The following is a 24,696-nucleotide window of genomic DNA, read 5'->3' on the forward strand; positions in this document are numbered from 1 at the left end:
GGGCGGCGGGGGAAGTGTGTGACGGGGAGCGCGCGCCCGCGCACACAGACACACGGTCTAATTGCTGGAGAGACACAGAGGCCTGGGGGCGCCACTCCTCTGCAAACAGCAGCAAGGTTCTAGTCCTGCTGGAGGAGGGCCAGGCCAAAGAACAGCCCTCCTTCGCTCTTGCATTTAATGGAGGGGAGCACAAGCTGCCTTCACTGCTGAGGCGAGATACAGGGACATAATGAAGTCATCATAAAAGGCAAGAGTGCTTCTGAGCCCAGGCAGCGTGCCCCAAGTAGGCACACATTTGGGATCAAAGGGGCTTCCCGGTCCGGGAAAGAAGCTTTCTGTACAGTCACAGCTCTCTCTTCCTGAGCCTCTGCCCCACCTCACCCCAGCCAGAAATCCCCATAACTATATCTTCATGACAGGGAACACACTCTATTGAGTTTCTGCCTGCTGCAGAGCAGTTCAATGTACAGGGAAGAGGCTCGTGCATATTTACATTTCAGGACTCTCCTCCTCCAAACTATTCTGCATAAGTTAGTGGAGACTGGTCCCAGGGAGGACGAGACAACCATATTTCCCATCCTCAACAGTCTGAACCGTCACAGTCACATGCGCCTCCTCATGTAGACAAATGTAATGTATGGACCAGCAACAAGGCCTTTGATTAGGGTGGCATTTTTCCAGCCACCTTGATTGATCACAGGCTGTGATGCATACCAGCTTTGCCCAATTCACACTTTAAAGATGTTTTGTATTGCATTTTGTTTTTCAATTTTCTGTTGTAATTTGTTGTGTTTTATATCAAATCATCTTTATTTGGGTCCAAGACCAGCATAAGACAGAGCAGGATTAAAAGAAAATTATGGGATCACAAAACTATGTTACTTTAACGTTTCATGTGTTTTTATTGGACGTCTCTATGTTGCGTTGTGAGCTGCCCAGAGAACAATTTGTTATGGGGCAAAAAGTTTATTATTAATTATTATAAGATACTGTCAGGGAATGGACCTGGGAGACCTCCTGCAGAAGCTCTTCCACTGCACTGTGGCCCCATCACTTAAGGGGAATCTCTTACTGCACTCACGTGACGTCTCCCATCCCAGTGCAAAGCAAGGCAGACCCTGCATAGCAAAGGCAACATCCCATGCTTGCTGTAACAAGACCAGCTCTCCTCCCCCTGACTAGGCCTTGCTGCTGGGAGAAAAGGCAGCCAGGTGAGAAGCAGGGAGGGCACATGTAGCTTGACATTCTCCTCCTCTCGCTGGGGCATGCTCTAGGCTTCTCTTTTCCTCTGGCAGAGAGAGGGAGGGATGCCCGTTGGTAGCGCTGCTGCAGTGAAGGTATTTGCTATGAAAATCCAGCCTGTCTTGCTCCATCCTCTCCCTTAACCTTGGAAGGAAGAGCTGCAGCTGCCACCCATCCCAGGTCCCACTTGTCACCAGCTGGATTGCAGGTGCTGCTGGGGGCCGGAGAAGGCAGCCTTCAGCACAGAGGACATAAAAAAAGGAACACTGCCACGCTGCAGGGATTTAGTTATTTTTTGATTTTTTTTTTGGAGGGGGACTGGAAAGCCACCGCCTCTGCAAGCCTAATCACGGGTCTCCTAATTCAAGATGCTAAACTTCAGCAAGGGCAGTAGATCAGATTGTAATGTGAGCCAAGATTAGTTCCATGCATGCACGGGGACGGGGTCTACCCACTTGGAAGAGACACCCAAGGATTCAGGGTGAAATGTGAAGCTATCAGCAAAGCCCATCAGCCCACTATGCCTGGGAGCGCAGCAGGTCTCCAAGGATTCAGGTACAAGTCCTTTTTTAGCCCTGCTGCTGTTAAAAATCCTTTCAAGTGGAGATGCTAAGGACTGAATGAATGGCACAGTCTGCATGCCAAGCATGAGTCTTGTCGACTAAGAAGGATCTCACTCACCTGGAGCTTCCTCTGAGTGCCAGAACACACACATTCTTTGCAACAGGCTTTATTCACGTACAATTAAATCTTAACGACACTTGGGTTCCCCATCTGTCCCACACACCAGTTAAGAAGAGAAGGTTCAAAGGGGCCCTCTGGCGAGGATAATTTCATCTGCAGGTTGGAAGCCAGGGAGGGCGAGGCACACCCGATAGTCACTGAAATCAACAAGATAAAACTTAGGGCTGTCAGCAGATGAAAGGAATCTTGTTCGATCAGTCAAATTAGACGCAATCTATTCAGCCTGCATAAACATGCACACCACTTAACACACTGGTTTTGAAGGAACACACCAGCTTTGTTTTTAGAGGATGCATGTATATGTTGTGGTCAACAGCAGAAGAGAAATTCCCTCCTATGCAATGGTGAAGGGGAATGCCTCTTATGGGATGATGTTCTGCAGTTTTTACATTTAAATAATTATATCTACATATTGCTTTATTAATCCAGGATACCTTTTCACTCCATTTAATAGGTTCTAATGGATTCCTAGTCTAATCAATTCAAAGATTAAAGGTTGCAGTCATAGATATAAAAGTGTGCACTGCCTAAAACTTACAAAACTTGTGTGCGTGGAGAAGCTCAGAACAGCTGCCCTGTCAGTGCTGCCCTTTATCCTGAAGAGGCTGCAAAAGAGACACACAAGAGAACACAGAGGTTGGGCATTCTTAGCAGCATCCCTGCGAGGACCTCCATGGCAATATCAGGCTCCTGTCTCTGCTAGATACTTATATTGGTTTTGGACCTATTCCCAGAGGATACTGGGAACTGTAATTCGATGCCAAGAATTCTCTGCTAGAGACCTCCAAATGCTACTCCCTGCTCTCCAAGAACTACAGTTCCCAGGATCCCCAAGGATTTTAAAGAACATAAGCAGGCAATCTAGTGAAGCACCCTGTTTCCAGCAAGGGACAGCTAGATGCCTTCAGGAAGCCCACGAGCAGGGTGGGAAGGCAACAGCCATCTCTCACTGCTGCTTCCCAGCAATCAGTATTCAGATAGCATTCCTCTGAACACGGAAGCTCAATTTAGCTATCATGGCTGGCATTGCTCTGATTCGCTTCTGTGCAAACCACCTACTACCTGCATATAGTGCCATTGCCTCCCCCCCACTGCTGACATTGTCGTCTGTGTGGAAGACAGAAGCGCACAGGGCCACTTACAGCAGGGGACATAGCAGTCACACTCGCAAAAGTCACAGCGAGTGAACCAGCGGGTCCAGCCAGATTGCTTGGTAGTGCAGGAGGAGATCTTGATGCAGCCATGATTGAGAAAGGCCCCCAGGTGCACCTTGTTGGGACAGGTAGAGGAGCAGCTCCTGTCAATGTCTCGCTCGTTGATTTCAATCCGTCCCCGGAGGCAGATCCCTTAGCAGGAAGGACAGACAACCAGACAGGAAAGAAGAAAGGCTCAAAAGGAACTCTGGGCAAGCAAAAGAAGCCCCCAAGAGCAAGCCATTGAACCAGCCTGGCTAGTCTTCTGTCTGGCAAGCAGAAAATAGAGAAATGTCTGCCACACACAGCCATGCGGCCACTTCTGGGGCGGGGCAAACACGACTCTCACTCACCTTTGCACAACCTCAGTACTTACGGAGGCACGTAGGTTTGGGAGTCCAGTGGCCACTGGACTGGCATGCACTAGCCGGGTCCCCAACGAGAAGGAAGCCAGGGCGGCAGTTGTAGCGCACCACGGAGCCCACCCACCAGTCATTGCCGTAGACCACGGAATTGAACTCCGCTTCCGGACGTCCACAATTCACTGGAGAGAGAAGGTGGGTGTAATGCGGCAGATTTCTAAAATGCTGACATCGATGATGTCTGGGAGCAAGAAGTCTTACTCCCGAGTTGGGCAAGTTCTGCTTCAATTTGTGTTCCCCCAAAGCCTGCCCTGTAAAGCTGGGATTGCCCTCAATTCCGTACAAGAACCGTCTTACTGATATGCCAGTGATCCATTCAGACATTGCCCTCGTTCACACAGTCGTTCAAATCGGGGTTTAATGTGGGTCCCCCTGCTAAAGGAACCAAGAGGCGCCTTTTTAAAATGGCAATTCTCTTGTGTTTAGTGGGGGAGAGCAACTGGCCCTATCCGCCCCCAGCACAGCATCCCTCCAGTGGCTGTTGCTGGTGTTTATCTTATGTTTCTTTTTAGAGAAGCTAGTGAGATCCTTCTGAAAGCTCCCAGGCAATGAAGGAGATTCACCAGCTATCATCCCCTGAAGAAGAACATTCTAGCTACCTTGCTGAATCAGACCAAAGAACTACCCAGGTCCAGCAACCTATATCCCAAAGTGGCTAACCAGATGCCTCAAGTCTTAGTCCAGGAGTTTTCAGCATTGGGTCCCTAGACATTGCTGGACTACAACACCGAACACCCAGCCACAGTGGCTGAAGGATGATGGGAATTGTAGTCCAACAACATCTGGGGACTGAGAACCCCTGCAATAGCCCCCTCTCTTGCTGTTTGTTTCCATAACCTGATATTCAGAGATACACTGCCATTGTACATGGATGCTCATTTTGCTATCACATGTCACCCAGGTCTCACCACTCCAGGGCCAATGCTCCAACCACCACGCTGGCTGGTGAACAGCTCTTACCTCGACAAAACGATTTATATCCCAGCCAGCAACAGCTTCCGTTCCCACATTGGCTTCTCTTCAGCTCTTTGTGTTTCCCTTTGCAGCCCCCCAAGCAGATCGGGGCTGTGCCGGACCAGTAGGTATCCAGGTTTGCTGGAAGATAACAGAACTTTCACGTTGAAAAAAAGAAATTGAATGCAAAGCAGTTGCTAGATCAGGTGCTGATATCTAGAGCAAGAAGGGAAGTTAGTCTGCCCGACCGGACACTCCAGCATTCTGTATGCAGAAATAAAAGATGTCTTACTGCCTATTACAAATAGTGCAGCGTTTTATTTATTTAGTGTCAAATTATACATTACATTAAGTATGTTCTGAAACCTGACCTGCTTAACTTTTCTTTTTTAAAAACTCTTTAGCACCCACAAGGAGGGCTCCGTTCCACTCAGGATTGAGTCTCCCCACAGATGCTATTGTTTGCCCAAGGAAAGGGGCTCTGATGGACACCAAATATTGGTATGCTGCTTTCCCAGTCTGCAGTCTGCAAAGGAGCTGGCAACAAGCAAATCCATACAACTCATGAAAATAAAACACTGCAATCACAAGTACAGTATGAACCATTGAACGCCTATCGTTGTAGAACAGAACCAGCTAAGAGGCCAGCATGCAGAGAAGTGCCCAGCATCGTGTTAGAAAGCAACACAATTAATAGTCCAAACTAGCAAAGTGGTCGAAATTAATATGGCACAGCGGGCCACAGACTTGCAGAGAGACTGAGTCTACAATCCTTGCACATACCCAGGAGGGGATAAATCCCACTGAAATTGGCGGGGCTTACTTGCAAGTAAGCACACATCGGACTGTGATGGAAGAGTGAGAGCTGAAAAGGTCCCTGGCTTGACTCTCACCCCAGTCATGACTGCACTGGATGGCTTTTGCAAACAGCTGTGTTCTCTCAGCTATGCCACCCAAGCGCCTGGCACACTCAGAAATGTTGCAGCATTTTACCGCTGCAGCATTTTACTGCTGCAACAGTCTGGTATTCAGCTTGCTAAATGGAGCAAATGGACAGCTAAATGGAGCATCCATGTACAATGGCAGTCAGTCTCTCTCCCTTGGTCCATCTAGCTCAGTATTGTCTGCACAGACTGGCAGCAGCTTCTTCAAGGTTACAGGCAGGAGTCTCTTGGCCCTATCTGGAAGCGCTGCCAGGGAGGGAACTTGGAACCTTCTGCATGCAAGCAGGCCAGTGCTCTTTCCAAAGCGGCCGCATCCCCTATCATACAGTGCTCACAGATGTAGTCTCCCATTCAAATTCAAACCAGGGTGGTCCCTGCTTAGCAAAGGGAGCAAGTCACGCTTGCTACCACAAGACCAGCTCTCCTCCCCTGGCTGAAATACACACAGGGAAGCAATCTGTATTGGGGCCATGGGAGGGAGGGGGAGAGCGAACGAGAGAGTTCAAGCCTCTTTCCTCCTGCAACACACAGCCCAAGTCAGGCCCCTTGCGGTGGGGTTTTAGAGTTAAATAAATAAATAAAATCAACATGGACGCAACTGCCAAGTCTGCACCCTGGAAGTCACGCACCTTACCAGCCAACTGCAACAGCCCTCCCAATTGCTGCCACTGGATCTCTCGAGGGGCCTCCTGCCTGCCTCCACAGCGCAGGTGACGATGCTCTTCGTTCTTGGGAGAGAGATGCTCTACACCAGTGTTTTGCAACGTTTTTGGAGTCATGGACCAGTACATTATTCATGAGCAGTTTCCCAGACCAGTAGTCAGTAAGGGAGTCTCTTCCCTCACCCCCACCCCCCCGGGACCCCCCCAAAAACAATTTTGGGCCAGTGGGGACCTCCACCACCGGGAGCTCCCCGGATCTCATTTCCAGGCAGCCCTTGCTACTGGATAATGTTCATTTCGAGGAAGCAAAATGAATGTTACCCAGCAGCAAGGGCTGCTTGGAAATGAGCTCTGGAGATTTCCCACTGGTCCCTGCTGGCCCAAAATTGTTTTTTTTTGGGGGGGATGATTTTTGTATTAGTGATGCCTCGCGGACCGGCACCGGTCTGCGGACCAGCAGTTGAGAATCCTTGCTCTACACCATCCTTGTCCCCTGCTGTGACTTACCTTCTGGCTCCTCACCTGAAAGGAGCTCCAGGAAAGAGAGAATGAAGAAGAGGCCTCTCAGCACCATTGCGCGCACACAGCAGATCTGGCCTCTTGGGTTGGCGCTTCCAGAGAGTACCTCCGCTGCAGCTGCTTCAACACTTCCCCTTTAAAAAGGAATGCAACACAGGGGTGGGATTCTTTCACCTGCCCCCATGCGCTTGGCCCAGTCACACAGGCCGCCAAGGGGCCTTGCAGAGGCCCAGATCCATTCTTCATGCGGAGAAGGCGGTGCTCGTTTTGCTTCTCCCTGCCGAGACGCTGCAGTTCAGGGAATAAAACATGGGGGGGGGTTGGGAGAAGCTTCCATTAATCCTTCTGCTACATCCCACCCCCCGCCTTGGCACAGATAATCCAGCAGTGGCAGGAGATTACTCTCTCTTTTCCACTTTCAGCAAACTTACGAGGCCTGGAATTCCAGGCAGCAATGAGATCCCATTCGCAAGCTGGGGTTCCTTTGCGTCTCTCCGATTATTTGCAACAGGCAGGAAAGCACATGGCTAGAAGGTTGTGTTTGGAGGCCCGAGACCTGGTTGTCGTGAGCCGACTGTGAGCCACCAAGCCACCTTCACCTACCTTGCTGGGCTGCTGTGAGGCTTAAACGTGACGATACAACCCCTGTGAAGAGGCAACGTATCCCTAGTTCAGACTAGAGTATTTTGGGGAAAGCAGCCTGAAGAAAGCTCAGGAGCAGAAGGCTGCTTCGCACAAAGGGCTGCTGCATAAGGAGATTACGAGAGCTTCTTCTAGGGTAGCGGCAGGTGCTTTGCTTGGGGAGTGGGGTTGACTCGGGTCAAGAAAGCTGCACCAGGGTTCGGCGATTCCCAGCCTTTCAAGAGATTCAGATACGAGCAGAGGCAATTATATTATAACAATGAAGTCCAGAAATATTGCAAATGCTTAAGTGCCTTGTATTTTTCCAGCCTCCAAGTCAGATGGGGAGCAAAGAGGTCCGTTTGGGCACCTGTTGCATCCAAGTGAAAGCAGAAATAGAAGAACTGAGCATGGTCTACTACACTGACTGGCAGCAGCTCTCCAAGGTTCCAGGCAGGAGTCTCTCTCAGCCCTCTCTGGAGATGTCGCAGCCCCATCCCCTAAGGGGAATCTCTTACACGCTCACATGTAGTCACCCATCCAAATGCAAACCAAGGTGGACACTGTGTAGCAGCAAGGTAGAGTAAGCCTAGGATGAAGATCAGCCTGCATGAAAACCGCCCCCTCCACTCATAGTTTAATTTAGTTGCAATTAAACCCTTCAAAGGAATGTTGTAGGATTGTCAATGGCTACACATCGAAAAGGATGGGACCATTTCCTTGCAAGCAGATACACCAGTTTGCTACTTCAGGTGTTCACTCTGAATAACATTTTCTGACTGGCTCCAGCTGGCCATTTTAAACAGCAAGCTTTAAAGGGCACAAAGCATCCCGTGTCCAGGTGAGGAGCATCTTTCCGGAAGGCTAGCAGGGTGCCTCTTTGATAACGTACTGAGTTTCCTGGGTCAAAACCAGGAAGCCATCCTGACTCAAGGAAGCCGTTCAAAAAGTGCTACAGACTGCACCTCCTATTCAAGATGGAGTGAAGTCCTGGGGGAAACAGCTGATACAGACACACCCTTAGATGATTTTGGCCCAGGCCTTAACCTAGCCTCAGGGACTTGTGAAGCTTCTCTGGGAATCCTTTAGCCTCCTCGTGTCTCTCAGGGAACAGTCCACTAGCACCTCACCTCCCAGGTGTGACTTCCTCTCCACCACACCCACCCCTACCCTGCCTCAAGACTAATGTACAAGATCTCAGGGCTATGTCAGATGCCGGCTTCCCCATGGAAGGGAGGGGCAGGGCCAGTGGTGGCCAGAGATAATGGGTGGTTCCCAAGGCCAACCCAAATTTGATGACTCAAGCAAGTGAGCCAAGCTGTCTATAGGGGAGAATAACCAGCACAGAGGAAGGGGGGGGGAGGAGAGCAGCACCAATATAAGCGCTCCCCCCACAAAAAAACCCACCAAAAGGGGAACCCAGAAATGCTGAAAAACATTTTAATGCAAGATACTCAGATGAGAACATTCACACCCGATGTGTTTCGAGTGATCTTCAGAGGCAACTAGAAAATAAATTAGAAGAATCCAATCTTTACAACAATAATTTACAAATATGAAATACCACTCACAACAGCATAAAATATTTGATGCCTTCAGGTTCCTCCCACCTTTTTCTGAAGAACACCCACCACCCTTTCCACTTCCAAAGAGCAGCCATTCCGATGTCAGCCAAGATTCCTTCCCAGCCCCCAAATGCTCAATTTGTCAAATCTGAACCAGGAACAGAACCCTCATCCCATCAACTGGGCTCCAGTTCTGGAGGCCCCCACTGGAATGTCTCCCATCCGACCCAGCCGCAGACACTTTCAGGGCAGACTGCAACAGACCCTGCAACGAGCACCACCACTGGTGGGCATCTCCATCTCCCACTCCCCGATGGTTTTCGTCATAACGAGAAATGTGAAAGGCATGAGCTGGAGTCCCCGTGTGGGGGAAGGAATCCTTGGGAAGAATGAGGACCCCCCCCCCTTTTGTGGTCTCCCCAGAATATGGGAGCCACGGCAGCAGGACGAGACAAACCGAGAAGCGGGAGCTGGACATGGTGACAGGTTCTCAGCAACATTTGCTCCACATGAGTGTTTCCTGCAATAGGGCTTGCCGGTTGCCGACTACAACTCCAAGCATCCCTAGCGGTAATGGCCTTTGGCTGGGGATTATGGGAGTTGTAGTCAACACCTGGCAATCCCGGTTTACAGGGAATGCTGTTCCTCATCCACAGAATGGCAAGAGGGATGAGAGGTCAGTGCTGGAACTACCTTGGAGTGTCCCAACGCACAGCAGTCTAGAAGGGCCAGGTTTATCAGTGTTCCTATCCATGCAAGGGACAAGGGGCACCACAAAAGGCCGGGCTGAAGACAAGCCAGACTTCCAAGGTATGGAGGTTCCTGGTTCTGAGACACCTCCCCCCCCACCCCGAGGAATGACCAGGATAGGCTTGGAGCATTTGCCAGGGGCCTTCTGGCATGTGGAGAGTCACAAGAAGGAAATTCATTTCTCAGAGGGACACTAGAAACTTCCAAGGCAGGCAGCACAGAAACATCCACATTGGACTTCTCCAGGGCTTCCAATCAGTTGCGATCCTGTGCATTCCCAGAATGGGCTCCAGCCAAGGCCATCCAGCCATGACTAGTCTCTTCCGCCTCCCACATGACTGACTGGAGAACTAGTCCCTGCCTCCAATTCTGACCAGCTTAGCACCTGGCTTTCCTCTTCCCCTTCCCAGACTGCCCAGTGCCAGAAGCTGCAGCCTGGTCCCCAGTGACAAGAGAATCAAGGGGGAGGCTACGGGGTGCCACTGGAGGGAACACAGTCCCCTTTTCCAGGCAGCACCAACTGTATGTGGTTCTCACAACGTGCCTTCAAGACGTGCAGGAAGCCGACACGGGGCGCCTGCAGTCCCAGACCAGCCCCTGGGGCGGGGGTGGGAAACCAAGCCTGGAGTTCCTCGCCTGGACAGGCAAGAGGCAGCCAGGGGCCTCACACGATCTGGATGCCCAGCTCCTCAGCGGTCTTCTGAAGCCTGTCCATGACGTTGTCCTCGGGCTCAGCAGCAAACCTGCCAGGGGCTCCCGCCTGGCTCTCCGAGGAGGGCGCGTTGGCCATCACGTAGTAGACAGTCTCGCTCTCTCCACGCTCGTTGGTCCGATTCACCACGCGGATGATGGGGCTGGACGGGGCGCTCAGCTCTTGCTCTGGGGACACGCCTGCATCTTGCCGAGCTGGGTCCTGTGAGGGCGATGGGGCCGCTTGAGAATCCGCATCAGGGGGCTCCTCTGTGGGCGGCTCGAGGATGATGCCTTGCAGGCTGCCTTCCGCCCCTGCCAGCACGACGCACTGGGCCGTCTCGCCCAGCACCTCGCCCTGCTTCTCGCGGTCCTTCAGCAGCTGCTCCGTCAGCTCCACGCTTTCGTAACGCACCAGCTGCAGCCGCATGTAGCCATCCTCGTGCTCCTTGTACCTGGGCAAGATTCAAGGGGAGGAATGACTGGGGAGGGCAGGCGATCCCGGGCTAGAACTGAGCAGGGAACTCTCTACAAGTCGCTTTGGGCTCCGATGGGGCGGTGGGGGTCTGGCTGGGACAAAGTGGGATGGGAACTGCCCCCCAGCAGGCCTATTCTCACCATTTCACCACAGCAGTGCTCCTCCCAGCGGCATCACCATGCACTGACCTAAATCCTCTGATGCAAAAGGCACTCGATGTGAGGAGAGCCTGGAGGAACAGGACCGGAAATCCTGCCCCAGCCCCATCAGCTCCTCGCGCATGGTGAGAGCGGCATTCATCGGAAGAGGCTACTGCCACATCCGTGATTTATCCATCAAAATTTTCTTATATATTGCCTCCTCCAAAGACTCTAGGCAGTAAATACGGTACCAACAACAATCAATTAAAAAAAGTATTATTAAAGGGCAAACACCTGGTGAAACAGGTGGGTCTTAAGAAAGCCTTTAAAAGCAGCCAGGGAGGGGGGCTGAACGAATCTGGGGGGGGGGAGGAAGAGTGTTCCAAAGAAGAGGGGCGGACACAGAGAAGGCCCTGCTACAGGCCCAGGCACCACACACTACACCAGGGCCTGGGATACCAAGCAGGGCCAGCTGCGAAGAACTTACAGGCTGGGACACAACCGGCTAAGAGGAGCGATCCCTCTCACTTTCATGATCATGGGAACAGGATCATCATGGACCACGATCCCTTCCATGATCCCTCCTGGTCATGGAAGTGACTGACATCACGGATGCAGCGTTCGCCTCTTCAGACAAATGCTGCACTATGAGCGTGGCACTGGCAGGGATGATCGACAGGGCTGGACTTCCAGACACTCTGCTTGTGCCTTGTGTATACCGTCTGATTAGGGCTCTAGCGTGGCCCCAGCAAAGACTTCTGGGGGGAAATGGTTGCCACCAGCCCACAGTCATTGGACAGACCACCAGTGCGAGGAATATTTGCCTCCTCGCCTCCAAAGTGCACGCCTACCCCATGATGGGGTACCCAGACTGGGGGAGAGGAGAAATTATATTGCAGTAGCCACCGAATGCATGCAGTAAATTGCCAGGGTGAATGAGACTAGTCCAGGGGCTCTCAAACCCGGGTCCCCAGATGTAGTTGGGCTGCAACTCTCAACCTGAAAGCCATTGTGGCAGGGGAGGATGGGAGCTGTAGTCCAACAACATCTGGGGACCACAGGTTAGGAACCCCTTTGCTAATCCGGGAGGATGAAGACGCGGGAATGGCCGATTTGCGAAGAGCGAGGGATGGACTGGGAAGTGTCACGCCACCTCTTGGGCAAAATCACATAATTCTTTATAGGGAAATCTCATCGCAAGGTGAGAAAATGTTGCTTATCCTGCCTGAATTAGTATAACAAGGAAATGGGTCAAACTTCTGTCAAAGGGAGAACACAAATGCTTTGCCAATGCCAGTTAATATTTCCCAACTGCACCACCTAGTGGTAATTGAGAGTTCTACAGGGTGCACAGCTCTGGCACCCTGTATAGTATCTGCTGTCTGCCTTTCTGGATCTCTCAATAAAAGTTCTTACAAGGAATCCAGAGGCTCCTTAAAATTCTTGCCTCGTGGTGAATGAACCCGTTTCAAGGAAATGGCGATCCTTTTGGTGCCTAGGCTTTGGGCTTAGACTAGAAGTCACCTCTTCTTTCGTTAGTCTATAAATGAGTAATAAGGTACACCCATGGAGATAAGAGTGGTCCGTTGATTACAACCCCCTGGATTCTAGCAACCACATGCATGCTCGTTTGGGACCCTTCTCTGACTTGCTGCCAGCCCCAATATTCTTGTGGATGCGGCTAGCAGGGGCAGTGAGGCTGTGCCCAGATTCGTTCCCACACAGCCGGTAGCAAGGAAGAGGTCTGCAAGGCTACCGACCTGAAGCGAGGATGGCCTGATGGCCACTTGAACTGGTGCTTCTTCCTGAGGTGCACAGTCAGGTTGTTCCCGCGGGTAAAACATTTGTCACAGACGTGGCATTTGTAGCGGGGCTCTGAGTCACCCTGAGCAGAAAGAGAGAGCAATGGCATCAATGATTTTGTTAAAAGGAGACCTTTTATATCTCAGCTTCACAAGAGTGCACTTTCTGATCTGTGGCTAACACCCCCTGCAAGTACAAAAACGGCTGAATTTTGCACCCAGGGCCATTCCAAGAATCTCAGGTTTTGTAAGTTACCACAATCACAAAGATAGGCTGGAAAGTCAAATAACCCTCTAAAGCCCGGCTGAGCTAAAACTTCCCAAGAGTCAAAAAGCAGGACTTCAAGGGCTCTTCATAATGCTTTGCCCTGTCCTGTGACTAGGGCATACTTAGGTTCACAGCAGGAAAAAAATTAGGTGGGGCAGATGTTAACATACTACGCTGCCTTCTGCTGATGGTTGGTCATAGGAACATAGAAAGCTGCCACATACTGAATCAGAACATTAGTCTATCTAGCTCAGTATTGTCTTCACAGACTGGCAGCGGCTTCTCCAAGGTTGCAGGCAGGGATCTCTCTCAGCCCTATCTTGGAGAAGCCAGGGAGGGAACTTGGAACGGAGATGCTCTTCCCAGAGCGGCTCTATTATCTCCTGAGGGAAATATCCTACAATGCTCACACTTCTAGTCTCCCATTCAAATGCAACCAGGGTAGACCCTGCTTAGTTAAGGGGACAAGTCATGCTTGCTACCACCGGACCAGCTCTCCTCCTTTGAGTCCATTGAGGTCATTACTGTCTACACTGACTGGCAGCAGCTTTCTGGGGTTTCAGACAGGGGTTTCCCCCTAGCACTACCTGGAAATGCTGGGGACTGAACTATGAACCCTTTGAATGCAAGGCAGCTGTTCTGCCACTGTGCCAAACTTTACTTCAGGTCTAGCACTTGGCATTTTCTCGCCAGAGGCTTATCCTGCTGGAACTCTGCTAAGTCTCTACTAATCCTTCAGTGACAGAATTTCTTCCCGGGCTTCAAAGCTCTACTGGAAATCAAAGCTCTACTGGAAGACGGCCCTACAACCTTCCGCCTCTGTTCCCACCTCGTGGATCTTCTTGTAGTGCAGTTTGATGGAGCAGAGGGACCGGGCACTGAAGTTGCAAGCCTCAAACTCACAGCGGTAGGCCGGCTCTTTGCTGTGTGTATCCAAGTGCTTCCGCAGATCAATAAGGTTTTTACAACTGGAAGGAAAGTTCAAGAGAAAAGGATCTAAAACTCGGGCACAGATGGTAGACGAGTAGTTACATTAGTCTGTAGCAGCAAGTAGTAATCAAACACACATTCAGATCTCTGTACTTAAAAAAAAAAATCTAAACATAACAACAAAGCAACAAGTGCAGCAACATAGGCAACTGCCCTATACTGAGTCAGACCACTGGTCTATTTAGCTCGGTATTGTCTACACTGACAGGTAGCATCTCTCCAAGGTTTCAAACAGGACAGAGTCTTTCTCAGCCCTACCTGGAGATGCCAGGGATTGAATCTGGGACCTTCTGCATGCTCTGCCACTGAACTACAGCCCATTCCCCCCCGTCCTGGGATTTCTGTCTATGTTCCTTTACAGGAAAAAATAGCAATCAATGACTGATAATGCACACCTTTAAACCAGAATTTTTTCCATAGGACACGATGATGTGGACCTAACAGACCAGTCCTTGAACATACTGACTCTGAATCTGAAATTCATTTGAATTAAAAATGGCTGCTTCCTCCACCAAAAGTTCTCCTCCCCCCACTCATGTGAGATGGATAAGTCAAAGAGGGAGTTTATGGCACAATGGTAACAAGGACATGTTGTGTCAACGTCTGTGGTAGGTTTTCAGCCAGCCAGGAAGAGCAGGAGGGAGACCAGAGCCTGCTTGAAGTTCTCTGGGTGATTTACAGTCAATTAGCAAGGTGTTTAGACTCTTAATTGCTGACACAAAAAGTCTTGTTTCTCCCTTCTCATTTAAGCTGCCAAAAGTGTGGAGGGGAAATTGGGAGCGGATTTGTGTGTGAAAAAGGACTATGAGCTCAGGTTTGGTACTGAAACAAATTCTGGGATTCACTATGTGCTCAGAGGCACATGTTGCCCCTTTAATGCCGCGTGTCTGTCCATCCTGCCCCCAGCCTCCTGGCTCTGGCTGGTGGACTTCAGGGTTCTGGTGAAAAAACAACGGTGATGCCACAACCCTGAAGCCTGCTCACTCCAGCTGAAGAAATGGCTTCTGCGTGCCCATTCCGTTCAGGCATTAACTTTCTTCTGCCAGCAATCAGGGCTTTGGGATTCCCTGGTCTTTTTTTTTTTTTTTTAAAGGGGAGGATAGTCAACCACTTGTTTTCAAAAATGCAAAGAGAACACTCACAGATCCCCCTGGCAGGGAAAAGGGCCATCACGCCACTTGCAAAATACTCCCGCTTACAGCTCCGGGGAAAGACAGGCAGGTCCTCCCCTTCCTTGCTCTGCGATTCTGCATGCCCCATTTCCCCCCTCCCCCCGCCAGCCTCAGTTTACCTGTGGTCACAGTAATTGCACTTGAAGGGCCGCTCCTCACTGTGCCGGAAGCGGATGTGGTTGCGCAGGGAGGAGGGCAAAGGGCAGGTCATGTCGCACAGGGGGCACTTGTAGTGGTTGACTGCTCAAGAGAAAGGAGAGGAGGAGGTCACCACGAAGGAGCCGGGGGGGGGGCTGGGGAAGAGCAGGGGGGCAAGCATGCTCAGGGCCGGGGAGGAGAAGCAGCCGCCGAGACTCACCGTGGTTCCTCATGTGATCGCGCAGCAGCCTCTCTGTGGCGAACCTCTTGGAGCAGTGGGAGCACTGGAATCGCTGTTCTGTACAGAGCAGGGAGCAGACAGGGAAGGAGGCGGGTGGGATGTGGAGCAAAGAGGCGGGAGACTCAGCTGGGTCACAGCAGGACTGCCCTCCCCCTCAGCAGTGGCCACTCTCAAGACTGAGCCTTCTTCCTGGGCATCAAACCTTTCTTAGCGAGTTTATCATGACAGATCTCAGGCACAGGAGCCGAGGAAGCTGCTTTCTACCGAGTCAGACCCTTGGTCCATCTAGCTCAGTATTGTCTACAAGTGATTGGCAGCAGCACTCCAAGGTTACAGGCAGGAGTCTCTCCCGGTACTGCCAGGGAGTGAACCTGGGACCTTCTGCATGCAGCCATGCAGGCGCTCTGCCACTGAGCAATGACCCCCATCCTCTAAGAGGAATACCTTACAGCACTCACAGAAGGTCTCCCATGCAACGGCAAACCAAGGTGGTTAGCAAAAAGCATGATTAGCAAAACGCATGATTCATACTCGCTAACACATGGTGCAGCAGGGAAATGCTTGACTGACAAGCAGAAAGTTGCCGGTTCGATTCCTGCTGGTGTGTTTTCCAGACTATGGGAAACACCTCTATCAGGCAGCAGCAATATAGGAAGATGCGGAAAGGCATCATCTCATACTGCATGGGGGGTGGCCATGGTAAACCCCTCCTGTATTCTACCAAAAGAAAACCACAGGGCTCTGTGGGCTCCAAGAGTCGAAATCACTTTGCAAATGAAATTGACGGAACAAGACCAGTTCTCCTTCCCATCATATGGCTGCCCTGTTTTCAGGCATGTCTGCTGCTCTAGTAACCAGCAACAGAAACTGCTGCACAGAGATCATGCCACATATCCTGGGCAGTGCCTTATGTTTCCAAGAACCCCAGATTCATCTTTGTTAATTAATAGAGCTGGGTGTGTGTGGAGAGAATGTCTCTCAACCTCACAGTAATCCATATTGGCAGATAGCTCAGAAGGTGTTTTCACAAACCTCCACCAAGAATGCATTTTTGACCTTGCCATGGTATTATTAACATGGGGATGTGACTGGCATCATTTGCAAAATGAAGACAAAACATGTTATAAGCTGAATGAAGGTTCCCAGATATGAGGCTGTTAAAATTTGCATACTTTGGCAGACACATCTTTGCTCAGGAAAACAGATGCCACAAGTACACAAGTGTCTCTTGCAAAAGCGATGAAAGACTGAGATGGACCAGGAAGGAGAACTTTTCCTATGCTTTGTAGTTCCTTGTCCTTCCACCTATTGACTGTTCAGATACTCACGTTCTAGGGCAGTCTGCCGGCGGATGTGATCAAAGAACTTGGTGTTGTTGGAAAACATCCCACCACAGGTGGGACAAGCCACAACCTTCTCCTGTGTGTGGCTGCGTAGGTGTTCACGCAACTTGCATCGACCTTTGAAGGAACAGTCACAATCTAGACCCAAGAAAGACAATGCTCAGAGTCAGGTTTCTTCCAAGCTGATGACAAACACTTCTTAGCATTCTTCACACAGCAGCAGAAAAATGGCTTGATCCATGCAAGAGCAATCTCTTTTGAGAACTTTAGGATTTTTTCCATCCCCACAAACCTCCCAAAAGCTTATTTAAATACGTGAGGTTTGGGGTGGGGGGTTACATGCACGAAAGGGAGGGTCCATCTTACATACCATACATGAGCCAAAAAACTTTGTACAGAGTTGTACAACTTTGCCCCCAGGATTTTAACATTCTGAAAGCGATTTTTTCCCAGTTGTTGGAAATCATACATGTTAGCAGAGATGGTTATTCAAATAAACTATGCAATAAAAATAGAGAGTTTAAAAAATAAATAAATCCAGAAAATGTTACCTCTTAAACACTAACTAGCCTGAATTCCAGGAAAAGTCTGGTATGCTGAAGAGTATACCACCACATAGCTACTTCCTGCAAATTCCTAATGTTTCTAAGCAAGCTCAAGCCCACCTTTCCAGCCACAGAAAACCATGTGATTCTCTTTTCCAACCGCCTTGTACTCCGTGCAGAAGCTGTGATCCTCCACATGTCTGTAAAACCACTCAGGGTTATCAAAAGCTCTCTGACAGGGAAAAAGACGACAGAGAAATTAGGATGACAGTATTAATTGTCTGCTGTTCCACTCATATGGAAATGCAAAACTTTTCTGGGAATTACATTCCTGAGAATCTACATCTCATCAAAAGCACAAAATGCAATTTGCCTCCTATCCCCATCCTCTAACACTCACCTCACAGTATTCCCAGAGGCACAGGAAGTTCTCCTGGATCTCAGGGATAATATTCCGGCTCTGAAAGTCCAGCTGACAGGGGGTCAGGTCTGACTGGCTCTGTAAAGCGTGCAACCCCCACTGCTTCAGCTTGGTGTGGTAACAGTGGAAGTAAACATGTCGGACCAGGTCTGCAGGGCTCCCTGGGGAACAGAAGCCACACTCTAGCCAAAGGCAGGCATATTCTTCTGAAATACAAAGGCAAAGAATTCCCAGTTGGAGAGTCTCCAGACCCAAAACATGTATGCATGGTGCTGGAAGGACTTTCAAGGTACACGTGGGGAGGGGTACTCTCTACAATGCCTTTGTTCCCTTACAATTCTTAGCATCCTTATCTGAACAAGAGATCATGTGTATCTGTGTGAGCAAGACCACAACTTACATTGAGAGCCAATCTTGCATTTGTAACTGCCCCCTGGGCCCCTTACCCAGAGAATTCATTTCATCATCCTCATCTTTGCCTTGGAGATGCTGCTGCAAGTGCTTTGACACGTGTTCACAGAATTCTTCCATCTTCGAGGCCACAAAGCTACATATCTCCCATTCGCACTGCAGAACCAAGGTTTCCTTACTGCCCATCTTCCCAGGAGGCATGGCAAGAGGGCTGGTGGAAGACAAGGAAAATACCGTTAAAGAAATGCAATCTCACTTATAGGCCAAGACAGAGAAAGGCAGCCTTCTGGCTATCTTTCACCAGAACAGGAACTCCCTTATCAAACTCTTTAAAAAAAAACCCCTAAAAACCCACTCACTGGGTAATGTGAGCATTTCAGTCCTGTACAAGCTTCCTCTTGAGCCATGTTAGTTCTTCAGAAAACCTCATCTTAACTTAAAGTAACCTGGCCCAGCTCAGGGACATCACTGCCTCTCATGACTGCAGTCATTATCTCTCTCCAGCTAAAATGTATCTATGAAACTTGCTGAGACAGCCAAGGTTCCCATTGTAAGAAAACAGGATATAACCAAATAAGGAGTAATCACCAGATGAACAATGACTCATTCGCATGCGTACTAGATACTTAGTACTAACATTTTATTGCCACTTATACTGTGTCTAGGGTGTCAGCATCATTAGATTGTCTGTATAAATGTAAGATACACCTGTAACCAAACTGTAATCGGTTGAGAGCGTGAGCCTATTGATTACCTATTGCTAAAGTGCAGTAGCAATAAAGCCCCTAAAATGATTCCCACTGAGTCTGTTTGATTGACTAAGAAGCAGACCCAGGAAGGAGCCCCATCCACATCAAAATGACCCTGTCTCAATGCCCACGTTACCTTCGCTTTGGTTTCATTTTGCTGACAACGCAGAAAAGCACAGGTAACAGGTTTCTGCCAACCATTTAGAATTCCTGGAGAGTGAAGCTGCCATGATGACCCACACTGAGCCCACAGGTTGGGGCAGGCTATTAAAAAACAAATAGACCAAACCAAAAAAACCTCAGCCCCCAAACCACTGCTTGTTTTCATTAAAGAAAGCAAAAGAATCCTCTCACGAAGCAGACAAAGGACCCGGATTGGTTTAATTGTCCTCTTCCTTCTCCATCAGATTTTTTTTTCCTGCTTCACGTTGGCTCAAATAGCAAGCTTGTTTTAAACAGCAAACACATGGACAGAAACAGAGTACAGAGCTATAGTGAAAACATTATATATTATATACACCATGCTTTGCTCTGCTTTTGTTTTTATGTTTTATTTATCCCAAAATTGTGTGTGTCAGCTTTCAGCCCCCAAAGGTCCCTCCCCAAACACAGAGAGAATCCAGAGACAACAGCAACAACAAAGCAGAATCCTTCATTAGGTTTCACAGCACCCCCACTTACCTTTCCTAGGCCAAAATGCCCAGAGGTCCAGCTAGCCCCCCACCCCAACACAGTGAATACCTCCCTCTGCCAACAAGCCTTCACTTGGCTCCCTCCCCAGCGGATCCCTCCTGCCCGATTTTCTGGGGCTTCGAGGCAGACCAAGCAGCACCTACCTGGGGCTCTCCCCTTCCTCCACCCTCAGGAGCCCCGTGGCCGAAAAGCCAGAGGCTCAGCAATCAGAAAAGCCCTTTGGGCCTTGAACTCAGGCTTGGGGGCAGACACTAGGCCGCGTCTCCATAGTTACCGTCTATTTTCCTCCCCTCCAACTTCCAGCGCGCCACCAACTTCCTCACCTGGGCGCTCGCGCTCTGCGCGCAGAGCTCTCCTCAGCCAATGAGAACGCCAACCGCCACCCCGGCAACCAATAGCGTCGCGCAGATGGGCAGGCCTGGGCCGAGCTGTCAAACAGAAGAGACCGTTGGCGTCTCCTGTCCGGTTGGGAACAAGCGCCTCCGACGCGATGGTTCCGGTCTGTGTTGAAAGGAAGGAAGAAATTGTATGGAGACAGGAAAAGCAAAGGGGGGCCGGCGGGGGAGAGAATGAAAGGATGGGAAAGGTTTGAGGGTTTTAAACCTTCACTCAGCAGTAAGATGAAGAACAAAGATTTCTATTGGCTGTGTAAACTCCAGCAGTGTATAATAAAAATATTTATCTCTGGAGGAAATGTACACGAATCTTGCATCATTCCACATTTTAGTTATTTTCTTGTTTTAACACTCCAGACAAAATCCTGGTTAGGGTTGCCAACATTTCATTGCCAGAATGAGGGACACAAGTTTGGCGGGGGCTGGCTGAGAGGGGCTGGGAGGTGTATGCGGTGGTAATCCAGAGCCTGAGTATCATTGCCGTATATGTAATTGAATTATATGATATTGAATAAATGAGGGACAAATGCTGTCCCTGTAGGGACCAACATTTCATCCCTGAGATGAGGTGTAATGAGAGACAGTTGGCAACCCTAAATTCCCGATATGATTATGTAACTTTTATGTTGCAGCCCTGCTGGGTCAAGTCATGAGAAAAACAGAAGAGAGCGAGTAAAATAAAATACAATAAACGGGAAGGGAAGAAAGATTATAATTTGTATGGAGAGAAGAAAGGCAACGGGAGAAGGAGAGGATGGAAGGATGGAAAAGGTTTGAGGGTTATAAGAAGAGAGTGATCAAGAGTTAGGTAATAAATCCAAGATCAGGAATCAGCAGCATCACCAACAGTGGACATATGGCATGGAGGCACCCTACACAAGGCCCAAGTGCTGTCACGAAACCTGTAAAGCTAGGCAGAGTTATCAAGGATTTGCGGAACAGCCACAAGTAATTACCAAAAGGGACATCTATTTGTGGCAGTGGCATCCCAAGATCCTGGACATCAAAGTGCTGGTTTTGTGAGATGTGCCATCACCCACACTTGCTGTCTTCAGAGTCATGCAGAAAATAAAACCAGTAATATTGCTTAAACTGGAGCTTCTCAATCTTGGGCCCCCAGATGTGACAGGACTACAACTCTCACCATCCATTTGGCCATTGTGCCCGGGGATAATGGGAGTTGTAGTCTAACAACATCTGGGGAACCAAGGTTTAGAATCCCTGGATTAAGGATTTTGAATCACCACATTCCGATTTATCGCACTCTTATTAGTATATTACAAGTTTTTAAAAAGGCTTTTAAAGGTTGGACAAGTTGATGGCTTCCTTTGGTCAGCTCTGTTAAATTCTAATCTTGCTAATGACCTCTTGCAAAACTGCTCTTGCCTGCTTACTGCATGCAAGGAGCTCTGGCTTGATCTGCTCAGTTTCTGGAAGGCCAGTGTCAACTACAGAGAAAGCGTGTTTAGCATTTACATGCTTGGAAAACAAGCAAACAACACAAACTGTAAATAGCTGCTGGAATGCCCCTCTATGGATCAGGACCATTGATGGAGAGGCTATAACCACACCCTGTTATTTTGATCTGCACCAAGGCCCCCACAGCTGCTACTTCTCGGGGTGGGGGGACTTCTTTGGCACCTATGGGAGCATTTTTCCTTGACAAGTGAAGTGACAGCTGAAGGCCCCCTAGACCAGATCAGTACCACAGTGGGACTAAAGCTTCTTCCCCTCCCCTCTGGCTCCCCTCCCTTCCGAAGCACAGAACAAGTACAGAACCCTCTTGTAATATACTGAGGTCACTCACACAATCAAAAATTGTGTTCTACCCGGGTTTGGGAACTGTGGGTACTCCCAATTTTCTGTTGTGTGGAAGCAAGATAGGAGGAAAAGCTACCCAGGTTTTCTTCCTACCTTGCATCCACACAATCACTTCTACCCAGGTTTTCCTTTAACCTTGCTTTCACATAACCAAAAATTGGGAGCATCCACAGTTCCTGGTAGAACACAGTTTTTGACTGTGTGAATGACCTCATTGTTTGACATGCTGCCTGCTTGCTGTGGGAAACCTGGTTGTAGTTAACTACAGGGAAGGGATGTCAGATCCCATTCCGGTTGTTTTCACTTAAATTTAGCAAAATGTAAACAACTCTCTATCTCGCAACATGATATGTAGCATGTTGCTCTGCAGGTCAGCACTACACCAGAGAAGGGAAATGACGCCGACATTTGTGTAAACAACCTCTTTCCACCATCCCATAACATTATCCAGCTCCTCCTGTCAGCTGCAGTGCGCTACCGAAACAGAATAAATATGCACCACTTGATTAGACATCATGTTAATAGTTTATGCGGAAAGAGATGGTTGTTTACCAATACCTGGCAAGGAACTGCCTTCCCTTTACTTAAAAATTTGAAATCTTCAAAAATTGATTTGGATTCTGCAAAACTGTCAGATTTTGAATTTGTATAACGTTTCATTTCAGCTATGTTCTAAAATAAAAGATAAGGAAGAATATGAGTAAGACGATTACACACACACACACACACACACACACACACACACACACACCTTTTAAAAAGGGTTCTCAAAGTTCTCATCAATATAAATATAAAATGAAGATTTTCCTTCCCCCTCAGTGATTTATTCAGGACCAAACCACAGTATACGGGACCTCTGAAGCGTGATTAGACCTGGCAGGCTTAGTTTTTCTTTAGTCAATAGCCAGACTGGAAGATTCTGTAGACTGAAGCTACAGTGGTGTGAGGTATGGGGCTTTAAAGCTACCCCCTTGACACAGTCCCGATCTGCAAGGGGTCCCAATCTAGGTGCTACCAGTGCCATGAAACTCACTGGGTGACTTTGTGCTACTTCTGTCTCTTAGCCTTTAACTTAAGAGAACTTTAAGTCAGAGTATTCAGAATGAAGAGCTTGTATCCATTCATTTATTTTTTAACAGTAAATGAAACTGACATGTAATTAATTATCTAAATAAATCCCCCCTCTTCTTCTTCTTCTTTTGTTCCTGAAGTATCCTCTTGGTCTAATGAAAGAGCCTTTTTACCAGCTCCTCGCCGACCATGCAAATTGCATCTAAACAGACACCAAAGGATTTGCATTTACACAAATCCCAGGTAAGCCTTTTGGGAGGCATTGCCTAAATTGTGGAAAAAAGGCTATTTCTGTCCGGCTCAAATCGAACTTGACCAGGATGTACCAAGAGGTGGCTTCATTCGCAGGTGGAAAGCTCATGAGGGTTCAGCGTTGAAACAACCCTGTGGAAAACAGAAGGGGAAATCATCGCGGTTAATCATGGAAACTGGTAGGTGCTGCCACTCATGCTTGTGACAAATTTTCTGGGGCAACTTTTAACCTTAACGATCAGTTTTAAAAGCTATGAAACTTCAGGGTGGTATATACTGCTTCTGTAGATGCAAAGCATGAAACAGGAAAATCAGCTCCCTGAGATTATGCTTTTCATTGCCAGGTTTTTGACTCAGAGATTGAGCTAGGAGGTCCCAAGTTTGGCTGTCACTTGAGCCACACAAACTCACTAGGGTGCTTTCCAGATTACATGCTGCTCAGTGGTGGTTTGCTTTGGCTGGACCATAAATAAAGGGCGTTGCGCAAAGGGTGTTGCAGCAGGGGGAGCAGTCTTTCCTAACTTGCACAGACATCCTGCAATGGGAAAATGCAGCTAAGAGCATAAGAACGTAAGAACAGCCCTGCTGGATCAGGCCCAAGGCCCATCTAGTCCAGCATCCTTTTCACACAGTGGCCCACCAGATGCCGTTGGGGAGCCCACAGGCAAGAGGTATGCGCATTCCCTCTTTCCTGCTGTGGCTCCCCCTGCAACTGGTATGGAGAGGCATTGTGCCTCTGAGGCTGGAGGTGGCCTATGGCCCTCCGACTAGTAGCCGTTGATAGACCTCTCCTCCATGAAGTTATCCAAACCCCTCTTCAAGCCATCCAGGTTGTTGGCTGTCACCACATCTTGTGGCAGAGAATTCCACAAGTTGATTATGTGTTGTGTGAAGAAGTACTTCCATTTGTTGGTCCTAAATTTCCTGGCAATCACTTTCATAGAATGACCCCTGGTTCTAGTGTTATGTGAGAGGGAGAGAGAAATTTCTCTCTATCCACTTTCTATTTTTTACAACGTTGTAGCACTAAATCACAAAGATAAAACCCGAAAGAAGGCATTGGAAATGTGAATGGCACCTTGCTGACAGCGAAGGGACTGCGATGTCGAAACACAGGCAGTATGGAAGCACACTTAATGGACATGTAGTGACACTGTTGTAGGGTTTAATCTGGGAAGCGCCCAGATGACCTTCAACAAGCTGTTCATTTAACCTAATTTAACCTCGACCCTTCATCTGCCGAGTGTGGCTCATATTGATCTACTTGCAGGACTGTCATAAGGATTGCTGAAATATTGTGTGTGAAATACGCTAAGCACTTAAAATGCATTATATATGGGCTAAAGATTGTTAACCAAGCTGCATGATTTAATCCTACATTTTGAGTTAGGATTAGGGTCAAGGTTAGGGTATACAATGAATATATTGTGGTACTCTCTCCATGGAGCAATCTTTGGAGG

At 48.9% G+C, this 24,696-nt stretch overlaps 2 protein-coding genes across 8 annotated transcripts; both read right to left on the reverse strand.

The window, feature by feature from the left end:
* Positions 1-1,596: 1,596 nt before the first annotated feature.
* Positions 1,597-8,595, reverse strand: LOC128333754 (CUB and sushi domain-containing protein 3-like). 2 transcript variants are annotated; one of them, XM_053269683.1, is made up of 6 exons: positions 6,669-8,595; positions 4,562-4,696; positions 3,556-3,723; positions 3,129-3,332; positions 2,525-2,591; positions 1,597-2,123 (listed from the first exon to the last, which is right to left on the reverse strand). In XM_053269683.1, exons 1-5 carry the CDS (start codon positions 6,733-6,735, stop codon positions 2,578-2,580), a joined length of 588 nt encoding a protein of 195 aa, XP_053125658.1. In that variant the 5' UTR covers positions 6,736-8,595; the 3' UTR covers positions 1,597-2,123; positions 2,525-2,577. The 2 variants fall into 2 exon arrangements, with proteins under 2 accessions (XP_053125658.1, XP_053125657.1); XM_053269682.1 differs by lacking the exon at positions 6,669-8,595 and adding an exon at positions 6,134-6,333.
* A 132-nt stretch (positions 8,596-8,727) lies between these two features.
* On the reverse strand, positions 8,728-23,174 carry HINFP (histone H4 transcription factor). Of its 6 annotated transcripts, none has more exons than XM_053269675.1 (11): positions 22,472-23,174; positions 20,021-20,198; positions 18,291-18,466; positions 17,824-18,050; positions 17,544-17,655; positions 16,864-17,016; positions 15,515-15,592; positions 15,276-15,396; positions 13,824-13,962; positions 12,685-12,809; positions 8,728-10,761 (listed from the first exon to the last, which is right to left on the reverse strand). In XM_053269675.1, exons 3-11 carry the CDS (start codon positions 18,454-18,456, stop codon positions 10,281-10,283), a joined length of 1,602 nt encoding a protein of 533 aa, XP_053125650.1. In that variant the 5' UTR covers positions 18,457-18,466; positions 20,021-20,198; positions 22,472-23,174; the 3' UTR covers positions 8,728-10,280. The 6 variants fall into 6 exon arrangements, with proteins under 6 accessions (XP_053125650.1, XP_053125648.1, XP_053125651.1 ...); XM_053269673.1 differs by lacking the exon at positions 22,472-23,174 and adding an exon at positions 21,049-21,812; XM_053269676.1 differs by lacking the exon at positions 22,472-23,174 and having other exon boundaries at positions 19,972-20,023.
* Positions 23,175-24,696: the final 1,522 nt, after the last annotated feature.

The sequence above is a fragment of the Hemicordylus capensis genome, chromosome 8, assembly GCF_027244095.1.
Source record: "Hemicordylus capensis ecotype Gifberg chromosome 8, rHemCap1.1.pri, whole genome shotgun sequence".
NCBI classification, from domain to species: domain Eukaryota; kingdom Metazoa; phylum Chordata; class Lepidosauria; order Squamata; family Cordylidae; genus Hemicordylus; species Hemicordylus capensis.